This window comes from Myotis nattereri, assembly GCF_964212035.1.
Source record: "Myotis nattereri genome assembly, chromosome: 4".
Taxonomy (NCBI): Eukaryota; Metazoa; Chordata; class Mammalia; order Chiroptera; family Vespertilionidae; genus Myotis; species Myotis nattereri.
In genome coordinates, this window is record NC_138079.1 from 11960361 (window position 1) to 11982698 (window position 22338).

Consider the following 22338-nt stretch of genomic DNA (forward strand, 5'->3'; position numbering starts at 1 on the left):
CGTTTCTGGTTTCTTGGGATATATTCCTAGGAGTGGGATCACAGGGTCAAATGGGAGTTCCATTTTTAGTCTTCTGAGGTAGCTCCATACTGTTCTCCACAGTTGGATGCCCAACATTATTAATAGCGAGAAAATATAAATCAAAATCATAAGGAGATATCACCGCACATCTGTCAGGATGGCTATTGTAAAAAAAAAACAAAAAAACAATAGATAACAGTAGACAATAGTGTTGGAAAGGATGTGGACAATCTGGAACAGTTGTACCCTGTTGGTGCAAATGTAAATTGGTGCAGCTGCTATGAATAACAGTATGGTGGTTCCTAAAAAAAAATTAAAACTAAAAAACTACCATATGATCCAGAAATCCTGAGCATATATCTAAACATAAGGAAATCAGGATCTCAGAACAATATCTGCACTTCCATGTTCATTGTAGCATTCTCTGCAATAGCCCACATGTGGAAACAACATAAGTGTCCATTGACAGATGAATAGAAAAAGTACCTGTGGTATATGTGTACAATGGGATATTCCATTAAAACCAAGGAAATCCTGTCATATTCCACAACATGGATGAATCTGGAGGACCTTATGCTAGTGAAATAAGCCAAAGAAAGACAAATATTGCATAGTTCCACTTATATGTGAAATCTGAAATTTTTACTCATGGAAGCAGAGTACAATGGAGGTTGCCAGGAGATGGGGAGGGGAAATGAAGAGCTGCTGTTCAACGGGTATGAGGTCTTAGTCATGCAGCCTAGAGCTAACAACACTGAGTTGTTAATACACTTTGATGCAAAGGGTCCGGCCCTCTGTTAGACTATCACTCTGTTCTTTCTCACTCACACTTATGTTATTTGATTTGACCATTATTTAGTAAAAAGAAACACCTGTAGTCTCTACCTTGGTCTGCCAAGGTCTGGAAGCCATAGTTATGAATCCAACATGGACTGGAAGAAAGGAGAGAAGGATAAACACCAAGCTAGTTTTCATTGTTGCAGGTAAATTACGTAGGTGAAGGTACCACAAGAAGTTGAAAAATATAATTTTACCGTGTTGTAATTTGTCATACACATTTGAACTGGAGATCAAATTTAAAAGATATTTTACATTCACCTAGTTTGCTTAGATTTATTTTCAAACTTAATCATAATGAGGAAGCTTGTTTTTTAATAAAATACAGTGCCCATTTGCACATGCGTACCATGGACCAAATGGAGCTAAGGGAGAGTAAATTCATAAGGAGGAGAGTATCTGAAATTAGGTAAAAATAGCCTTGTAACTGGACCTCCTCATGGCTGAGCAACTCTGCATCCAGAGCCCTGAAGGCTTCGACCCCTCCTTGATGAGTTACATGCTTTCATGTGTTCAGGAATTTTCTAGGAGGTGGGAGAGAGAATTGACATTTACCCAACTCAGCCCCTCAAATCCACCCACACCCGAGTGGGAACTGAAGAGGGCAACTCTGAATATTTTCACAACCCTCTATGGAATCTTGGCTTTTAGAAAGAAAATGAAGACAGAGCTATTTCAAGATATTAAGGTTATATATACATGATACTGTCTTGGCCATCAAATAAACTAAAATAAACACAGCCACCAGACCATGCTCATGGATATCTCTGACATGGGCACCGAGCCTGCTCTCAAGGACAAGGCAGCATCCTAGAATCTAGAGAGTCTGTCCGCTCTGCTGACATCAATGAGGACTCATGTCTGGAGCCTGGGAGGCGAGAGGACATGGAGTGATCCTAACATTCCCACGTCACCCTGCCTGCTCAGTTACAGCACTGACCCTAATCTAGTGATGCCACCCATTATCTCCTTCCCAGCCCTGGGGAGGAATCCTCCACTCTCAGTGTTGGGGCCATGGGAAAATCCTGGCTCTGTGACCTTTCCCAGCCCCTCAGCACCACTTGGCTGGGAAGGCTGGATGGTCTGAAGTCTCCTGAGGCTGGAGAAATTCAGGCAGAGACAGTCCAGGAGTAGCAGAGCAGCTGCATGAGCAGGGACATTACTGAGAGCCTCAGCTACAAAGCTGGGAACTGTGTATTTTTAGTTTAATGTACATATTTATACATCCATCCATTCATCATCTATCTATTCATCATCCATAGTCCACTATCCACCCATCCATCCATTCATCCATCCATCCATCCATCAGCCATCTCTCCATCCATCCACTCATCCATCTGTCATCTAAACATCCAACTATTAATTCAATTATCCAGCCATTCGTCCATTATCCATTCATCCATCCATCATCTATCTTCTCATCCATCCATTCATCATCCATCCATTCATCCATCACCCATCCATCCATCCATCTATCCATCCATCCATCTATCCATCCAACCATCCATCCACTAAGCATTTTACCATCATCCATCAATCCATCTACCCATCCACCAAATGTATGGCTTCAACCCAGTTTCTTGTTCAAAGAACTCAGCAAGTTGCTTATACCTACTGAAAGAGATGCTATACTTTCAAGCTTCTGTATCTTTAAAAACACTGGATCTGGTGTTTGGAATGACCCTGCATTCCCATCTCTGCTTGTCTGTTTGTCCAACTCCCTCCAGACTCAGCTCAGAGGCAGTCTGCTTAGGGCAGTGGCCATGATTTCAGCTCAGCAAATCCTTATTTGATGTGACCACTGCATCTATATCCAATATATGCAGCCCAATAGCTGGTGACCATATTGGGCTGGCATTATTCACAGGATGCCTCCTCACTGCACCTTTCTTTACCCTGTGAATAGTGCATAATAGGCTATCCAAAAATGTTTGCTGATCAACTGACTGAAGGAAGGAAGATAAATAACCAACTGCTTGCTTTCCCATCCTTCAACAGTGACTGGTCGGCATTCCTGGGGTGTGTCAGGCCCGTGCTGGGGGTGAGGGCACTGCAGTGAGTGAGTGACACCTTCACCACAGCCCCTGCCCTCCTGGAGCTTTCACTCTGACTGAGTCAAAGGCAGCACACACTGCACACCAGCACTCTGGATGGCCTGAGGTATCAGGTGAGACATCCTTTCTCTGTGGGAAGGTCAGGGGAAGTGAAGCAGGCGACAGGGCCCCGCCCAAAGCTGCGGCAGGAGAGGACAGACAAGGCAGAGGAGCCTATGGGGCTGTGTGTGCAGACAAGGCCCTGTCAGGAAGACAGGCTCTGGGGCCTCTTTTAGCTCATTTTATGCACTTGGCGCTTCTTTGGGAATTCCAAGAAATGAAAAGCCGGGTCTCAGGAGGAAGACCCAGACACACAGCTTTTGTCAGCTTCCAAGAGAGAAGAGTGTGTGTCTAGAGACCCAACTTAGAAAAAAGTGGACTCCTGCGGACCAAGGCACCCTGGTGAGTCACCCTTGATAACTATCACCTGGAACAGGAAGCTGTGGTGAACAGAGGCCATTTCAGGGCAGGGACCATCAGAGCCTGGGTGGGGGCCAGGCCCCACTTTTAAGGACAGGAGCCTCTGTCCTGACCATGGCAGTAGCACTGACTTCTCCACCTGGCACAGTGCCTGGTGCCGATCATGCTCACAGTTGCTCATGAGGATGTTTCCATTTCTCGTAGATTGAAGAAATACATGAATACAATGCAGCCTAGGTTCTATTTGCTTTTATGCCAATACTGTTGGAAGACACACTTTGTGGTTTATGAATTTGTATGTGTATGTCTGTATATCCAGGGGTAACTCATTTTATTGTGCTTCGCTTTATTGGGATTAGTTGAAGGCAAGACCCTCCACCAGCAAGATTACAACTTGCTGAAGGCTCAGATGATGGTTAGCATTCTTAAGCAATGAAGTCTTTTTTAATTAATATATGTACAATGTTCTTTTTAGACCTACTGCTATTGCCCACTTAATAGACTATAGCATAATGTAAACATAACTTTTATATGCACTGGCAAACAAAAAAAATGCATGTGACTTGATTTATTGCATTATTTGCTTCATTGCAGTGGTTTGGAACTGAACCCTTAATATCTCTAAAATATGCATTTCTCTTTCATATATATATATATATATATATATATATATATATATATATATATATAAAGCCAGGGAAGCCAGTTGAGCCTCCCCTATTTCAGAATGTCTTCCAAAGCCCTTGATTTTTTTTTCAGATATTTTTCCGATTCCTCAATCCACTCACCTGGGCAAGGCAAAATGTTGCACTCCTGGTATTCCAGGGACGGGCCCAGGCAGGGCATGCCCCCGTACTTGGGCTCAGGGTTGTTGCAAACACGCTTCCGGTTCCGAATGCCCCTGCTACAGTCACGGCTGCACTGTGACCACGATGTCCAGGCTGACCAGGCCCCGTTGACGGTGTGGGCAGAGTATCTCCCGGCACGCATGAAATCACCAGAGAGACCTGCCAAGGGAAAGGCTAAGGTGTCAGTTCTAGAAGTGACCAGAGTCTAAACTAACTTTCATTGTGTACCTGCTGCCTGCTTTGCTTCTGTAACCACACCTCAAATTTGGTGGAACGCTTTTTGCACTTCAAAACCCAACATTGAAAAGAGAAGCAGTGGCGTGCTAACCTCCCATAACTCACGAGTCTTTCTCTGCAGTTGCTATTAGGTCACAGGTGCAAATAAGAACTCACTTTGGCTCTAGGCTCACACAGGCTCTAGGCCAGTGATGGCGAACCTATGACACGCGTGTCAGAGGTGACACGCGAACTCATTTTTTTGGTTGATTTTTCTTCGTTAAATGGCATTTAAATATATAAAATAAATATCAAAAATATAAATCTTTGTTTTACTATGGTTGCAAATATCAAAAAATTTCTTTATGTGACACGACACCAGAGTTAAGTTAGGGTTTTTCAAAATGCTGACACGCCGAACTTAAAAGGTTCGCCATCACTGCCTAGGCCTTGCATTTCACTTATTTTTCTGAGAAACTTTTTACAAAGAAAACACAAGTTTTGCACTTCCCTTGGGAATTCCTCAACACACGGCCCTTGGACTCACTGTCAAGAATATGGTCTGTAAGAACAGAACCGGATTCAAACATTTTTTAAACCCGGTCCTTCCCCTGTTAACCTTTGCCAAGTGAAGTAAGGCTGGTGAAAGGTGTGGAGTTCATGCATTTGAATCCCAGGCCATGGAGACATGTGTCTGCTCCAGGTCCCTGCAATGGGGCTGAGCTCACATGACTTGGTCCTGTAGCAAATGCTCCCAGGAAGTTCAGAGCCCACTTACTAGCAAGATGTGCTTTCCAGGGGAACAAATGTAGACACAGAAGCAGCAGCAATTGGTGGTAGGGCTGAGTGTGGGGAGTTGTCTTGTTAGAAACAGACTCTGAATACTGTGGGTCAGGTCAGCTCTGAGCATTTTGCACTTAACTCATTTAATTAGCCACAGTCAAAATTTCCGTTCAAAAATGAACGTACCACCCACTTACAATACTAGAAAACATTCAGTAATTTTCTCAAATGTAGGCAGAATGACACAGCTTAACCAAAAACTCTCTAAGTATGCACAAAGTTCTGGTTAAGTGTGAAAGGCAAATGCACTAACAGTTCTATCCACTGTGAAATAATATTGTTGTTTACTTAAAAACCGAATCAGAAACCAAAGCAGGATGCTCTTTGGAGAAAATGGATTAGAAATGTCTCTCTGTGACAAACCAGTACTTTGTGGTTAATCAATAAAGGACAACTATTCACAATTAAGCCTCATCTTGTGTGGTCAGAGGCAAGCAAGTCCCATTTTGCATTTCCAAGATATCGATACCAAAAATGTGTGGATACTCTTTAGAACCTGAAGCCATTAAGCCACAAGAAAGATGAAGTCTTTTTAAGCCATGCCCTTGGTATACTTTGGGAGGCAATATAGACTGTGTTTATAAAAGTATAGTGAACTTTTCCTTAGTGTATATTACTAGCATTTAAAACAAACATTAGCTTTGGTTTTGTATGCATCTGAGAATGGAAGAAAAACAAAATCTATATTCAGAAAAGAGAATAAAGTTAATGTATAGGAAAATGCTGTTTACTCATTTTCTATTTCTTTCTTTCTTTCTTTTTTTATTTTACTTTGGTATCCTAAAAAATAAGATAGTTCACAGCCAGCTCTGAAATAAGGAAATAAGTGAATGGTGTTTATTTGTTTTATTTAAATAGTAGACTTATTCACACCAAATTCTTTACTAAAGCAGACTTCTTTTTTTCCAAAGAAACAAGAAGCAAGCTTGTTGTTTGCTGAACAACATTAAGCATTATGGTTTGAGGTGAGAATCAAGTTCATGTCATTAGCATAGACAGTTAATGTCAGCAAAGCAGCATGACAGGAGTGGCTGCTGATGGCCCTCCCAGCATCCAGGCTGGCAGTGCTAAGAGGCATGGAGTTCTGTGACGTGTGCAGCTGGTGGCCCTCACTCACAGCCACTCGTTTAAGAGCTTCCCTTGGGCAGTGCAGGAGATTTCTTGTACCTCCAAGAATTTATTCCACCTGCAACAGTCCAAGGTGGTGACTCACCAGCTCTGTGTTTCCTTAAGCCCAGCCACCCTGAGTCTAAAGCTCGTTCTCTAACAATGACCTTGATGGTGACTGTGCTTTCTCTATCACACTCATGTTGGGAGACTAAGATAGAATTATAAACACAGATGTGCTGGAAATAGGGGGAGATGGTTGGGTGCAAGATATTATTACTTTTGCTGTTCTCACCAAACCATGCTGTGAGGACCCATCTATGGGCATGTGTGTTCCTTTTAGAATTGGCCAGATTATGTGGCATTAGATGAGAATGGTAGAAGAGATGGAGAACGATGCAGAAATGCCCAGGCAGAGGGTGGATTTTCTGGTCCACCCCAGAGCTTACCCCTTGCTACTAATACGTCATTGAAGGGATTTATACAAGTACAAGGGGCAAATCGATTTCAAAGACTATTAAAGGGTTCTCACATGCTGTATTCTTTTTTTAAGATATTTTTATTGATTTCAGAGAGGAAGGGAGAGGGAGAGAGAGAGAAACATCAATAATGAGAGAGAATCATTGATTGGTTGCCTCCTACACGCCCCCTACTGGAAAGAGAGCCCACAAGCCGGACATGTGCCCTGACAGGGAATCGAACCATGGCCTGCTGATTCATAGGTCGATGCTCAACCACTGAGCCATGCTGGTCAGGCACACTCTTACATATATATATATATATATATATATATATATATATATATATGTATATGTAAGAGAGAGAGAGAGAGAGAGAGAGAGAGAGAGAGAGAGAGAGAGAGAGAGATGCATTTCTGTTTTCTTTGTCCAATTTTGAGGTAAATAAAATAAAAGCTTATTGCACATTTTAGTACCAAAAGAATTGTGGAAAGGTCACTGACCCTTCCGTAATATTTTCTGATACTAAATAAATCTCCCACAAATTACTGTGGCCTTGCTATAAACATAGTGTAATTTTGAAGGCTGAATTCACAGGGCCATTTACATTTTTATAGTAAGGCTGTTTACTATCAATTTGCTATACAGGCAGTTCTGCTCTAGAGGGATGTGTTGTTAGAAAGATTGCTAAACCATAAGTCACTGAAAGAAAAAATACCTCCTCACTCTTCTCTGAGAAAAGATCACATGCCTGTCCATGGAAGTGGGTCAGACCCTAGGAGTCCCCACTCACCATCTGTGGAGCAGCCGCTGGTTCCGTCACTGGAGCAGTACCGCATTTCAATTCTCTGTCTTCCCACTTCCAGCAAATTTGGATCAGGGAGGCGGGCTTTGCACGTGTATCGAAATCGCTGTTCATAGTGGCCACCGTTGTCAGAGATGTTGACAGGCGTCCAGGGTGTCCAGGGCGTGGTCTTCTTCAGCTCAGGGCAGGGGTTGGTATTACAAGGCTGGTACTCCTGGGAGAGAGAAGGTGTGGGGTGTGCTCAGCACACAGCATAAATAGAACCAGGTGTTTCTCTATCGAAAGACAGGGCTCTCTAACACTTCGTATCTTAATATGCCCATCAGCCACTCTAGAAGGTTTAAAACCCATTTTTGTTAAATTAGGCATTTAGGAGAACGCTCTGTTTTCAATGCAACTCCAACAGGATCTGCACAAGTTCTCCTGTGTCAATAATGAAAATGAGACAATGGACATAACTGTATGTGAATAAAAATCATGATTTCCATATAAATCATCTTCCTTTCACTTAATAAGTGACCAAAATGCTAATTACTCAGATGTTAAATTTAGCTATCTTATCTAAAAGATTAAAGTTAACATGAGGAACCATTACCTGTTTTTTGAACCACGGTATATTCAGTTTGTGATTAATGGATATTTTAAGCTCTGGAATGACAGATTCAAAGGGATAGACTGGTAGGTATCCAAATGATAATGACTTTTAGTCACTAAGAAATTTTCACCAGATTTTCCTGGTTAATACCTCAGTGACATTTGTCAGTTTCTCCTCTCTTCCCTCACTACCAGGAATCTCCCTGGCACACAGGTTGGAAGGTCCTGGGAGCTGAGCAGAGAGATCTGAAGGTTTGGTACAGTGAATGCTGGGGGGTTGGAATTTAAGACTACAATTATGAAGATCAATCCAAAGCACTAAAATGGTTATTTGGCAAAAATTTTAAACTCTATATCCCCAGAAATAGGGCCAAATATAAGGGTCCTGGGTTTGACTTTGGACAGAGCACCACACGGAAATTCCTCCATTTGACAACAAAGGATGTTTCATTCGAAGCAAAATCCACAACACACAATACATTCAATTATGGGCATACTTCTAAAATGATATTTGTCAATGTTAAACATACATATAAAATAAGAGATAAACTGCTCTCTAAGCTGTATTATAAAAAGGAGAACTGTCCCATCCTTCCCCCATCAATTTTTAGTTAAGCATTTTGATAGGTAGCCCATAGAGCTAATGAGAATTTTCCATCAGGCATTGTCCATTCACTGTGCATGATGGAAAATAGGGATTTAGCTCTTAACTCCCCACCTCCCTCCCTGCATCTTCAACACTAATGCAGTCACATCTTCCGTCATCATAATATGGCCAAGCTACACTTTGTTAGGTCAAAATGCAGTGTTTGCTCAGAGCACTAGGGGAGCACTCTCCACATGTGAGTGCTGTAAACCATGATCGATTTCTGTCTCTGGTGCAGTTCCCTTCCAATCCGAGTTAAGGGCTCATCTGGTTTGGGGGGAAGTGGGTTCGTGTCAATGAGCATGTCATTACTTCAGCCCTGTCATGTAGTCAGACACAGTTAGAACTGTCTTTGTGGGTTTCTGGTTAGAAAAAATATCCCTTTAATATTTTTAATAGTTTGTTAGTGAATTTCCAATACGACAGAAAGTAGCCATGTGTGTCCACACCATCAGCTTTACCTGGACGTCTATTAAAGTCATGATTTTGTCACTATTCTAACTAGATTTCTTCACTCACAATCCCTCATTTTTTATTGTTTTTACAGGGGAAAATACTCCAGAGTTCTCTGTGTTGGTGACATCATAGGCTTTTAACAGAAAGTATGTGAAGTGATCACCGCGGCGTCTTTGATGTAATACCCTGTCAAGGTGCTGCTCCTGTCCCCAGCAACACACACCGGAAGACAGATGACTGCATTTTCCTCCCTTTACAGCGTCTTTGATCACGGCATCTTTTGGATGCTGCCTCCCGAATGAAAAAAATAGCCCAATTCAGGCCATAAACTCAATGGTGTGAGAAACTAGACAGGACACGTGTGAGCTCGCTCTATTTCACTTGAAATGGAAGCCACATGATAGGAATGCTTTAAACCTCATCTGGGATCTCTCAGGCTGGTGGTATGCAGCACTGTCATCCCCAGATTGAAAATGCCATATGCCACTGTCCTTCCCTTCCTGACTTTGTGCCCACCTGGCCGGGCCAATGTCCAGGCTCCTTGCTGAAATGGACTTAAAACATATGCTGTTTATGGACCCTTGCTTTAAAAATACAGGTCTTTATTAATAAGTTTAACGTCACTTTATGATGGCAGGAGCTACATGTGCCAGCGACGGGAATCACTCAAGGATAAAGAAGGTCAATTCAGGCTCATTAGACCGAAACCTCTGATAACAAAGTCTGTTCTTTTGTTCATTAACCCCTCATAGCACACATTTTAACACGAGACAGGCATTTCTCTTTTCAACTGCTTTTTGAGGTTTCATATGATGCATTCACTTACAATATCAAATTATGATATGCTGAGATAATTTTTAGAAACAGTAAATTAAAACCACAAGTAAATCACCACAAATTAGATATTAGAATGGCTAAAAGAAAACAAAAGAAACCAGAAACTTGCCAGTCCAGTGCTGGTGGGCTTCTGGGCAACGGGAACTCTCCCTCCTGCCCTGCTGGTAGGGATGTAAAATCACACAATCCCTTTGAAAACTATTGACATTTTCTTAAAAACTTATAAACACACTTATCATATGATCGAGCCATTTCCCTCGTAGATATTTACTTAAGAGGAAAGAAAGTCTATGTCCATACAAATCCTTGTATATGAATGCTCATAAAAGCTTTATTTGTAATAGCCGTAAACTGGAAACAATCCATATGTCTATCAGCAGGTAATAACTAAATACTTCATCTTACATCCAAATATAACACTACTTGACAATAAAAGAAATGAACTGTTGATATGTGCACAGCACAGAAGAATCTGAAAATAATTATTCTGAGAGAAAGAATCCAACAAAAGGAAGTAACTTATAAAATTATGGAAAATGAAAACTAATGTAGGGTCAGAAAGCAGAGAAGCGGCTCCATGGGACTGAGAAGGACACAGTGCATGAGGGAGGGGTGACAATAGGGAACAAGGAAACTTTTAGGTTGATGGACATGTCCATTCTCTCGATTCTCCTGCTGGCTTTGGAAGAAGTTAGCTGCCACACTGTGAGAGGGCCACGTGCCTGGCACCTGAGGGCAACGTCTAGGAGCTTCAGTGACCTCCAGCCTAAAGAAAACAGGGACTCAGCCCTAAAATTGCAAAGAACTAAATTCTTCAAACAATCAGAGAGTTTGCAAGAGAACCCAGAGCTTTAGAGAAGTTTGCAACTCTGGACACTTTGACTTCAGCCTATGAGACAGAGCAGAGAAACCAGTTACATGGGCCCAGATGTGTGACCCATGGAACTGTGAGATGATTAAAAAAAATATATTCTTTTAAGCCATTAAATTTATGCTAATTTTGTTACATGACACTAGAATATTAATACATACTGATGTAAATGTATATTCGTTTGTATATATAAAAAGGAATGTATTCTGGGACCCTGATTTTCATCCAATACTCCAAGGATTCAATTTATTAGAAGATTCAAATGAAGCTGAATTTTTCTTATGTCCTGCTTTTGCCTCTTAGTCTGATCTCCCATTGGCAGGAATTTTCTTTCACAGAAACTCATTATCTTCCTGCTATAATATTCCTCCAATTTTTTCTTATGAGAAAATTTGAGTTAATTTTTTAAATTACCATTACTTGCTATTAATAATACATAGAAAGTTGTTGATGGGAGTCCCACAGGTTATGTGCCAAGTGGAGGTTAGTTGTTAGAACTCATGCTTTATTAAAGATGCTTGGCCCTATGCAGAATTCTTTTTTAATTCAGCTATGCAGAACTGTGACAAAATATACATGTTGACCATCGATTTGAGTTTCAATTTCACCAATTCCATTAAAGCTTTGGATTTCTGTCCACTATGTGTGTGTGAAGTATATTGGGTATATGCCTTTTGCTTTAAGGGCATAAGCAGACTCTAAGTGGTGTTCTATTCATCCCATAAAAGAGCTTTTCCTAAAGCGTGTCTCTGGGCAGCTCATGGTGTGCTTCAGGAAAAAGCATCTGTTGTCAGGAAGGACTGAGGGGCCTTGGGTTCAACAAACATAAGTGGCTTTCTTCAAAGCAAGCGTGATACGAACTGATCTTGAGTCCCTTTCTCAGACCTTCTTGAAAAACCAGAATTGACTAACTGAACAGATTGCATATTAGTAAATGCTGTCGAGGAGGATGCTACCTGGAATCAAACAAGCTCCCAAAAAGTGAAAGCAATTTTACTGTTGTGTGACTGATTTTACAATCGACTTCACTAACTCAAAACTGAAAATGAGGGTGTGTCCCTGCGGTTCCGAGGTTGTGTGGAAGATTCCTGTCTTCTGCCAAACCTAACCAGGACGTGAAAGACTGAAGATGGAGTCTTATGTTCATAAAATCCTTAGCCCATGTCATATGCTTTATGTCCTTAGCCCATTGAGATGTCCATGTTCTAATGGGGAAGTCATCTAAAGTAAGCCTTCAAGGCTGCTGGTGGTGGCTTCCCAGGGAGTGGATGAGGCCTAGGGGGCTGGAACTTCATTAGTCTTTCTTCTCCAGTGATTCCACCTTTGAGCTTATTCATAAGTTTCTACTGTGAAACTCTCTGATCACTTCCATGTTTGTGACTTTATGTGATAACCAAAGTAGCCCACCAGGTCTGTCCAGGGCGGTCTATTCCCTTCATGTCCATTATCTAGTGCCTCAGATTTCTCATTGAAAAGTGGTCATAGAAAGACACACATCATGAGGATTTGGGAGTGTCAAACCAGATAATGCATTTATAGTAATTATCAGAGAGTTTGGTATTCAGGGCATTGTTGGTGTGCACAGAGGTCTGGAAACAAAGATGGGGTACAGAACACAAAAATATTAGTTCTCCAAAGTTGGTCAATAGCAACCTCTGTCCAAAAAAATTCAGATGGTCATAAGAAGCCATAATTACCCTAGCAAGGTTACACACAGGAGAATGGATTTGTCCAACTGGTAACATAAGTATCCAAGTTTCCATGTATATAATTTCATTCCTTCTATAATGTGATCATTTGGTGGAAAATTATTTTCTGAATTTGCTCTTATCTGAGTTTATATGAAACTGACTTTTTATCAGTTCATATTCCTTAAATAATTAGTTAAGATTTCATGCCCTAAAAGATAGTAGTAAGAACATTTATTTAATTGAAAATTCCGATATCGTGTAAGATGTATTTGGAAAATTCATTGCTAAGGTCAAAGTCCTTCTGTAATTTCGTTTCACCAGTAGGGAAATATTTGGAACTCTTGGGTATTTTCTTGGCTCTCTAAGCCGGGATCCATCATTTAATGGATCTGGGAAATGAAAAACATGTGTGTTTTATCAACATCTTTCACAAGGAATTGCACTTTTTGCTCTTCTTTGGGCCAATTTACTGTGGGAAATTATGTTCCTCTTAAAAAAAGATCTATAAATGACTCCCATTTTATAATTCAAATTTTATAATTATATTCCTATTATCTCATAAATGTTTCCTGCCAGAACTTATGGGTATTGACCTAAATATTTTAATTTAAACATTTATATTTTTGAAATTAAAGTCAAAGTAATATTGCCCAAATGACATTTTCAATTAACAGCAGATGAAAATGGAAGCATCATGTGACCTATCCATCCATCCACTCAGTCATTAATCCATTTTTCAATAATCATTGCTGAAGAACCTATACCTCTTCAAGGGATATTAAATATTATTAAATATTAATGATGAAAATAAGCACATAAAGTTCAAGGGAAACATGAAAGTACCAGCAGTCCCATACCAACTATGTGTGAAGGGAGTTAAGATGTCTGAGGGACTTGACCTTCAATAAGACGACATAGTAACTGGCACTGTGGCCAGTCTCATAAGTCACTCCCCTGGGATTCTCTGTCTGAAAGACCACTTTCACACCAAGGTGCATGGTCTTCCTCGATCGCAGCACTGAAGGTGGGATGTGCCCACCAATTTAGTTGCCTGACTAACCAATTCTAGTAAAATGATCTATGCCCTAATAGTAGAATGTCATTGTTAACAGAAAACAAAACAAAAGCCCTAGTGCAATCTTAGCCATCTTAGGAAAAGTTTAAAGTCTTGATCACATGCTTTCTGAACCTGGCCCTGCTCCTGACTGCCAGCATAACATAGGGAGGGGCAAAAGTAGGCTTACCGTTGTTTGCATGGCAAATAATACAATAATAAATAAACAATAATACAAGAATAAACTCTGTGTTTCCTGCACTTACACCTCCCACCCTCAATGGCTGCTTTCCCATAAGTGAGGTCTGCAGTAGAATTAAAATATTCAAAATGTTGGAATCAAACATAAGTTAAACATTTCTAGGTTTTAATGTACTTAACATATGGCAATGGCATAACACAGTTTATCTAGAAGTTTCCTATAAAAAAAGAAACGATCAAATCAATGTTTAAAGACGAGCTACATTATGAATTTTCATCTACTTAAATATGATTAGAAAATCATCTATAATAATAAAAGCATAATATGCTAATTAGACCGGACATCCTTCTGGACGACCTTCCGGATGAAGCCGGGGCTGCAAGGGAAGCCTGGGTCCCAGGTGCCTGCCAGCAGCCAGGAGAAGGAAGGCCTACTCTTGCAGGAATTTTGTGCATCGGGCCTCTAGTTCTGCTATAAATTCCTAAAATGTAAAATGATGATTAAATAATGAAGTGGGTAAACTTCTTCCAAATTCATAGTTTGGTCACAGATGCATGCTGTTATATCCATTCCTTAGTTTTTTGTGTTTTTTTTTTAATAAGTTTTTATTGATTTTAGACAGAGAGGAAGGGAGCGAAAGAGAGAGAGACATAAATGTGAGAGAAACATCAATTAGCTGCCCCCTGCCCAACCCCCATCTGGGATGGAGCCTGCAACCTTGCATGTGCCCTGACCGGGAATCAAACCAGACACTATTTGGTGCACGGGACACATAAGTCACACTGGCCAGGGCCATTCCTTAGTTTTTTAACTGTACAAATTTTCTTTCCCACTACTATCACCATATAAATGCACTTCTATATATGAAAACATGAACACGTGATATAAGTCACTTGATAATTCATATATTAAGATTATCTAAACCTGTGGTCGGCAAATCATGGCTCGCAAGCCACATGCAGCTCTTTGGCCCCTTCACTGTGCCTCTTCCACAAAATACCACGTGCGGGCGCGCACGTACAGTGTGATTGAAACTTTGTGGCCCATGCACAGAAGTTGGTATTTTGTGGAAGAGCTGGTATATTGTGGAAGAGCCACACTCAAGGGGCCAAAGAGCTGCATGTGGCTAGCGAGCCGCGGTTTGCCGAGCTGCAGTTTGCCGACCACTGATCTAAACCAACAAATGCAGCCACAAAGCTCACGTTCTAGAAAGCCGCTTCTCTTTTCAACAAGGTAAGGGAGTTTCTTATTCAAAGCCATTTTTCTGGCCTACAGAAAGTATCCCAGTTGAAATACTTAGAATTCTGTACTGTGGGCGACATTAAAATTCATTTTTCTCTTCTGGACACATGGCAGAATTTAAGCAAGAGTATTGACTGCTCTCTGCCTCAATTTCTATTCATTTGGGCAAAAAATTCCATAAGGTGGCTGAGTAAAAGTGCCTGCTCTTCTAAAATATGACTCAAGTATTTCTAAATTGCTTTATTTTCTTACAAATATTAGTCTATAAAATAAAGCCATAAGTGATATAAGGGTGACTGCAGACATCTAAGTTTTCTCTTATAGTGTGATGAGAAGAAAAAAAAAAAGTAGTTTTCTTCTTTTAGACCGTCCCTCAGTAATAGAGTTTCTTTGTCTTTATTACACCATGAAACGCTCTACCCACAATCAGGCAGAACATTACAGTCAGGGGAGTAGACGTGAGGTTTGTTCAAACAGGAGTTTACCCGGGCAGGCAGGAACAACACCAGCAGCTAGAAGCCTAAGTATACATTTAAAATATTTAATACCTAATTATATAAAAGAGCCATAATTCCATAAAATTATAACAAAATAGTACTCGAGAAGGCCATCATGAATGGGGGTCATGGTGCCCATCTAGAGAAACCCTGGGCTAATCAGTACTTCTAATTGCATTTCTGTGGCTCATGCTGCTGGCAGAGTGAAACAGAAAGTGCTCAGCTCCCCAGATGACTCAGAAAATCAGATCAACGGCTCTGTCTCAACCCCTCCCACCTCATGGCCCGTGTCCCAGCCACGCGACACTGTCTTGAAGACCCACAGTCACATGCTGTGGCTTTAGGCCTCTGCTGCTGCCTTTCCTATAACCTGCCAGCTTTCTCCTAAATTTCCCTGGAAACTCTGCCGCCTCCAGGGTGCCACCCCTGGCCCCCGGGCAGTCACAGAGGAAGGACGCAGCTCTGCAATAACTGGCTTGCACAGGGGTCTCCCTCACACACCGTGAGGTTTGTGCAGACAGCGGCTGCCAACGTTTCATTTTACTCTTTCTGGCCGGGCCCTGGACACTTGCTGGTCCTCACACAGCAGGCGCTCCGCAGCATCGGACCTCCTAGTGCTTCCGCAGTCAAACAGGCGCCAGTGGGGTCCACACGTCAGAAACACGCCACCGTCTCTTGTGTGATTTGGGTCCACTTTCCCTCAGTGGTGTTCAAAATCTTTGTAAGTACTGAATAATTGTTCAATCAGTAAACGGTGTATAAACCGAGAAAGGTCAGGAGGCTCTGGTCCATGTGGGGTGGAGGCTCATGCAGCTGAGCACCCCCAAAGCTCCCTGCAGGGCCCAGCATGGCACCACTGCCCAGCACTGCCATGTGTGAATGCCACACTACCTCCCAGGACCAGTCATTCAGCAACAGTCTCTGACCTTCCAGACATGGGTAAGAGAGCTGGCGGGAATCCTGTGGAGAACTTATTCTCATCCTTGACCTCACAACTCTTATTTCTTTGTTTTGCTATATTGAGTTGGCCGTGATCTCCAGTACAGCAGGGAATATTAGAGGGGCTGGTGAAATCCCTCAGCTTTTTCCTAACTATGTACCCCACAGGCTGGTACTCAAAACCTTTTGAAATGAAGCAACTGACTTTCCAAATCTGTGTCTGGTCACATAACTACACATCCTCCAGTCACCCGAATGATGCTACTTACAGCTCCCAGTGTGTACCCCCACATCCTTTGATCCACATTCTTCACTTATGTTCCTTTCTCAGGGAAGCTCCCATGCCCCTCTCAACTTGGCCAAATCCTGTCCACACCATGCGGGTGCCCTTGACCCAGCCACAGATAACCTCTCCCTCCTGTGGACCCACTGTTTTCTCTTAATTGCTCCACTGGCATTCCTAGCTTCTTCCTTATATCTTAGTTATTCGATTTATATTTTTTTCTCTTAAGCTAGAAAGTCGTATCTTTGTGGTTAGGGGTTCTATTGCCTGCATCTGTGTATCTTCCAAAGGGCGTAGGACAGTTCTGTGCTAGGTATTCAACATTTTTGGTTGACCAAATACACAGATGGAATGATCTGAAAATACTACAAAGAAAAGGATGACAGATCAATAACCGAGGTCATGGAGAATGTCCTTTTCTCCCATGTGTAAAACTGTAGAGAAATTAACAATACCATAGGAGATCACACCAAGCATTAGGCAAATTAATCCTCAAAGAAGACTCATGCAGCAGGCCTGACAGTGGTACTAGCAGTTGTGAAAGGATAAGAGAAAGAAAGCGATGAAATAGCTTCCTAAGGAAGCCTGCCTGGAGAACCTCAGAGGGTTCCTCGTGAGGTCTGGGCTCCATCTGGCTGCCCCTCTGTTTCTGCCTCACTCCCAGTTGAGAGGCACGGGTCCCTGTGCTGCTGGTTTCCCATGTGGGGCCTGAGCCATTTGTAAGTAGATCCCACAGCTTCCTTTCTTCAGCCCCTGCCCCTTCCTTCTCCCACACAATGACACTAGAGCTCCTTGGAAGACTGCTTTCCAATCATCTGCAACTGGGCAGTTTCCTGGGATGAGGATGGAGTAGAACAGATGTGGGAAATGTTTCGCATCGTGAAATAAGCAAGATGCCAAAGAGGAGTGTGTGCGATGTTACTTTCTCACGCTGCATGGCTTATAAAGTAATGCGAAGATGTGACATGGTAGGAGCCAAGTCGAGCTTTAAGTGTCTTTATTGCAATGATTTCTTTCAAACCAGAACCTCATGAGATTCGGTACGTCAAAGAGATCTAGGGAAAAAAAAGCATGCTGTGGAGTGAAATGAAGAGACAGCTGTTCTAAGAATGTCTGCATTGGGGGCAGATCATCCAACCACAGAGCAAAATAATTAGGCTTTTATTCTTTTCTGACAGACATAGAAGGCTTTTAATGTAGCATTGTGTTTCCATTTAGAAAGATTATAATATCTACATGTAGCACTAGTTTCTATTATTCTAAGATTCACATAGAAGAGATCTGAAGTAGGCTAAAGTTCTTCGAAGGCTCCAAGATTACTAAGAGGATAACACTTGAGAAGAAAGAAATAATGGTATCTGTGAAAATAATCAATGTTTTGAAACCATTTTTTCATCCTCTAACATCTGTCACTTTCCCCTTTACTTAATTACAAGTTGCTTTGAAAATTATTATGTGCGTGAATTGTTTTAACAACTGAAATTATACATGTTCAGAAATTCCACTCCGATGAGATAATAAAATGTGAAATGCAAATCTTAAGTAAAACACTAATTAAAACATATTGTTGATGTAATTAAACACTTAGATTACTTCTTCAAAAGGAAGAACTGCCTGCCATGAGCCAAACAAAAAGACAAGTATAATGTGATCAAAACTCACTTGAAAATCCTCTGCCTGCACTTGCATACATGTGAACTAACTCTATAGCATGCCCCTCCTTGCTACATGGAGATTGGTATTAAATATATTGTGAAAAACAGCATCACAAATAAAAATAGGCATTGAACAAACTGATACACAGACAGTCCCTGTCCAAAGTTCTAAGCAGGCACTGTGATTCCCTTATTCACTCTGCTCTCCACAGAGCCCATCAGGGGCTAGAAGCTTAATCTTAATATTTATTAAACAATGATGGAGTGAAATGGGTTAAAAAATCAAGATGCTCAGATTCTGGTTATATGAGTGTGAGCTCAGGCAAACATCTTTTCAGAGTGTGATATATGCAGGCCTTGCAAGCCCGAGTAAACCAAAGGCAAGCCACACCACAAGAAGCACAATCAGTTAGGTAAATGACAAAGCCTTTCTTAAAGGGATGTCTCACCAGGTTTTGTTTGCTTGCATATTACCTTGATTTTAGAGAGGGTTCTTGAGCTGATGCAATGCTGGCCTGTCTAACATGAAACCTAAAATGGGTCGGACCCCTGCTTCTCTCCACCTTCTCTGTAAGCTAGCTGAGCAGAGTTACTATCAGTGTACAGCCACAGGTCTCCGCTTGGGACGGCCGAGTGGCAGGATGTTCTCAAGCAGTCACAGCCCAAGCTGCTATAATGCACGAAAATGTTTCCTGGAAACATAACTCCAGCCTGTGCAGTGTGGTGCTGGACTGAAATTGGCTTTTTAAAAATTGGATGGGAGATGGAAGAGCCCAAAGATGCAAATCAATGCAGGAGCTCAATCTTGATGCTGCAAACTCCCCCTTTCCCCCTGACAGGAAGCATTTGTCTTCCAGTGAGAGGGACCGCATCTTAGCACATCATGTAAAAGCCAACTTGGCTGGATAAACAAATTGCTTTTTAAAAATTAAGAGAGCCTTCTCTTTAATTACAGTGGCAAGTGCCTAGTGCAAGTAGAAGCAGACAAGATGAGCTACAGAAATTGACCAAAATAAGTGCCCAATTTAGCAGGGACATCAAATCGACTAGATGATTCAAGGAGTGTTCTCTACGGATAGATAATCCATGATTAGCCCAATAGTGTCTTCAGGGATACAAATCAAATATGGAAGATGCATTTGGAAAAGAATATTCTTTGGCTGTGTTTGGAGGAAGTCTACTAAGGCTTTACATTTAGAAAGCCATATTTAATTATTTTGTAGCAGTTAAAAATCTGGCATAATTTAAAGAGACCTGGGGTTCCCTCTTTTAAATAATGGCAACTGGTATTTGTTATGCCTTTAAAAATCAATTTGTTCGGTGTATACATCAATGTAGACCTACAAAAGATTTTAAAACTCATGGCCATTTAGTGGAAATTGCTATAAGTAAGAATACTGTTTCTGTGTTTGCCTAAGTACATTTAGGTATTTTAGTGTCAGGTATAGGAAAAGCTTTATCAGGGACATTATTGGTAAATGGTAAAGGAAAAATCTCTCTGCGTGTCTCACTTAGGTCTCTTTTATAGCAGAGAACCTCTATTCACGACAGCTTCTCCTTTCAATTAACTCTGCAATGACTGTGTTTGAATTATTATAGGCAGAAATAGTTTGATTATTTTGTGGAGCCACAGAAATCTGTGCAACAGACTCTTAAAAGTCTATAAATGAAACATTTTTGTGAAATCCTCCAGACGTCCATATCAATTGCAATTTCCGATACTGTAAATAATTTACATGTTCTGGAGACAGACTTTTGATGGATTAATTCCTACAATCCATCATTTTCCTCTTCTCTCCCTCTGCATCATGCATCAGTCTTTAAACTTGATCACCGAATTTTCAGTGCTAAATTTCAGAAAATGTACACTTTTGTGGCTACCACGTGATTTTGTGAACTGATATTAAGTCTTTCAAAATACTCCAGCTTCTTTTAACAAAATGTGACATTCTGACTCTGACCATCTTTCATAACTGCAAGCTCTTTGCTGAGATATAATAAAAAGAAAGCAAATTTTGTGTTCCCACATGCATGAAGGTACAATATCAAGGTTCAGTTAGGGAGGCTGATCCTTTCCCTTGAAGAAGAACTTGGAAATACAAGTGCATGCATTTTACAAGCGCAGTGCAGGGGAAGAGTTCAGACTGTGACCTTCATGAAGATCAAAGTCTTTGTTGAACTTTCCTGGTAATGGATTACATAAAAATTTTAGATCGAATCCACTAGGCATAGCAATTAAGAAAGAGCATGCCTTTGATTATCAGTTGTGAAGTGGCATTTGAGAGGCAGCTTCCATAGGCGGGAAGGAAAGGAGAAAGCACACACCTCAAGGAGGAGCCCATGCAAGGAGCCTGGGTGAGAGGACAGGACCAGGGGAAGATGAGTGAGGTGCAAGCCCAGCAGCCTCCGTGGCCACTCACCCTGACAGATGGCACAGGAGGAGCAGCAACGGGCCTTGGGGGAGGTACTCGCACAGGAGGAATTTTATTTGAAAGTTTAAAGTGTTAAAAAAATATGACTTCTAAAGGCAGAAGAAAAACAAAACCACAAGTTGTCTTTCATTCCCTCTGAATTGGTACCTTTGTGCTCTGACAATGATCCCAGAAAGTCTCTCAGTCCTGTGTCTCGGGTTCATCCTGCATTCCATACCTCACTGTGGCTCAATGTAGAGACCTTACCCCGTGTCCCCAAACCAGATATATGGACCAGAATGAAGCAGGCTGAAGTTGCTGTCATAGCTCAGAAACGGGAATTGAAAATTCATAAATGTGAGAATATTTAATGCAAAAAGCTGAATTTCCAGTATTTCCTGCAAACATTCTCATTAACCAGAGAAACCTGTCTGATTCACAGCATCTAGTGTGTGCAGAGCTCCCAGTGCCGGGACACGTCATGTGTACAGAGCATTCAATGTTTACGGAACATCTAGTGTCTATTGAGAATCTAACATTTGCAGACTATCTAGTGAGTAAGAGCACCTGACACCTGCAGAGCATCCAGTGTGTACCAAGTGTACACTGTCTAGTCATGTCATGTTTGCAGAGCACTTAGTACCCACAGAGCATACAATATGTACAGATAACCTAGTGCATGCAGAATAGCTCATGTTTACACATGTGTTTGTAGAGCATCTAGTGTTTGCAGGGCACTGAGTGCTTGCAGTGTATCTTGTGTGCTCAGCGTACGTGGGTAGGAAAACATCTAGTGTGTGCTCACTCTGCTCTCCCAGGTCCAGGCTGAGGACTGGGGATGAGTAGGACTCTACTCACCACATTGCAGCCGGCGCAGTCGGGCCCATTCTCACAAGTCCTGCGGCGAGCCTGAATGCCACCCCCGCACTGGGCTGTGCACCGCTCCCAAGTACCCCAGCCCGTCCAGAACACGTGCGGGGGGCACAGCAGATGCTCATTGCAGTATCTGTAAAGGAGAAACCGAGAGGAAAAGGAAACTGCGTCAAAGTGTAACGTGAGGCCCCAGACCTTCCAGGCTCCGTCCCTGCACCAGATGTTGGGCACATGGGCATGCTCAGCGTGGAGGGGCTTTTGTATTTGAAGTGGTTGCTCAGTGAAGGAGGCAGATGTGGCGCTGGCCATGCTGTGTGTGCACGGACAATGGGATGCACGGGAGACAATGAAGAAAATGCTAAACTCACAATGCAGAATGGATCTTCCTGTGCAGCCAATTAAAGGAGAAACAAACAAAACAAAACCCTTCAAATAGACA

General features: G+C 41.8%; 1 protein-coding gene across 1 annotated transcript in view; it reads right to left on the reverse strand.

The window, feature by feature from the left end:
* Window positions 1-22338, reverse strand: part of SEMA5A (semaphorin 5A) — a gene marked incomplete at its 5' end in the record, with an annotated part of 244625 nt that overhangs the window by 16690 nt on the left and 205597 nt on the right. Inside the window, 3 exons of the mRNA XM_081089965.1 lie at window positions 4160-4378; window positions 7637-7862; window positions 21885-22032. Of these exons, the coding sequence (XP_080946091.1) occupies window positions 4160-4378; window positions 7637-7862; window positions 21885-22032 (593 nt within the window). The remainder of the gene's footprint in view (window positions 1-4159; window positions 4379-7636; window positions 7863-21884; window positions 22033-22338) is intronic.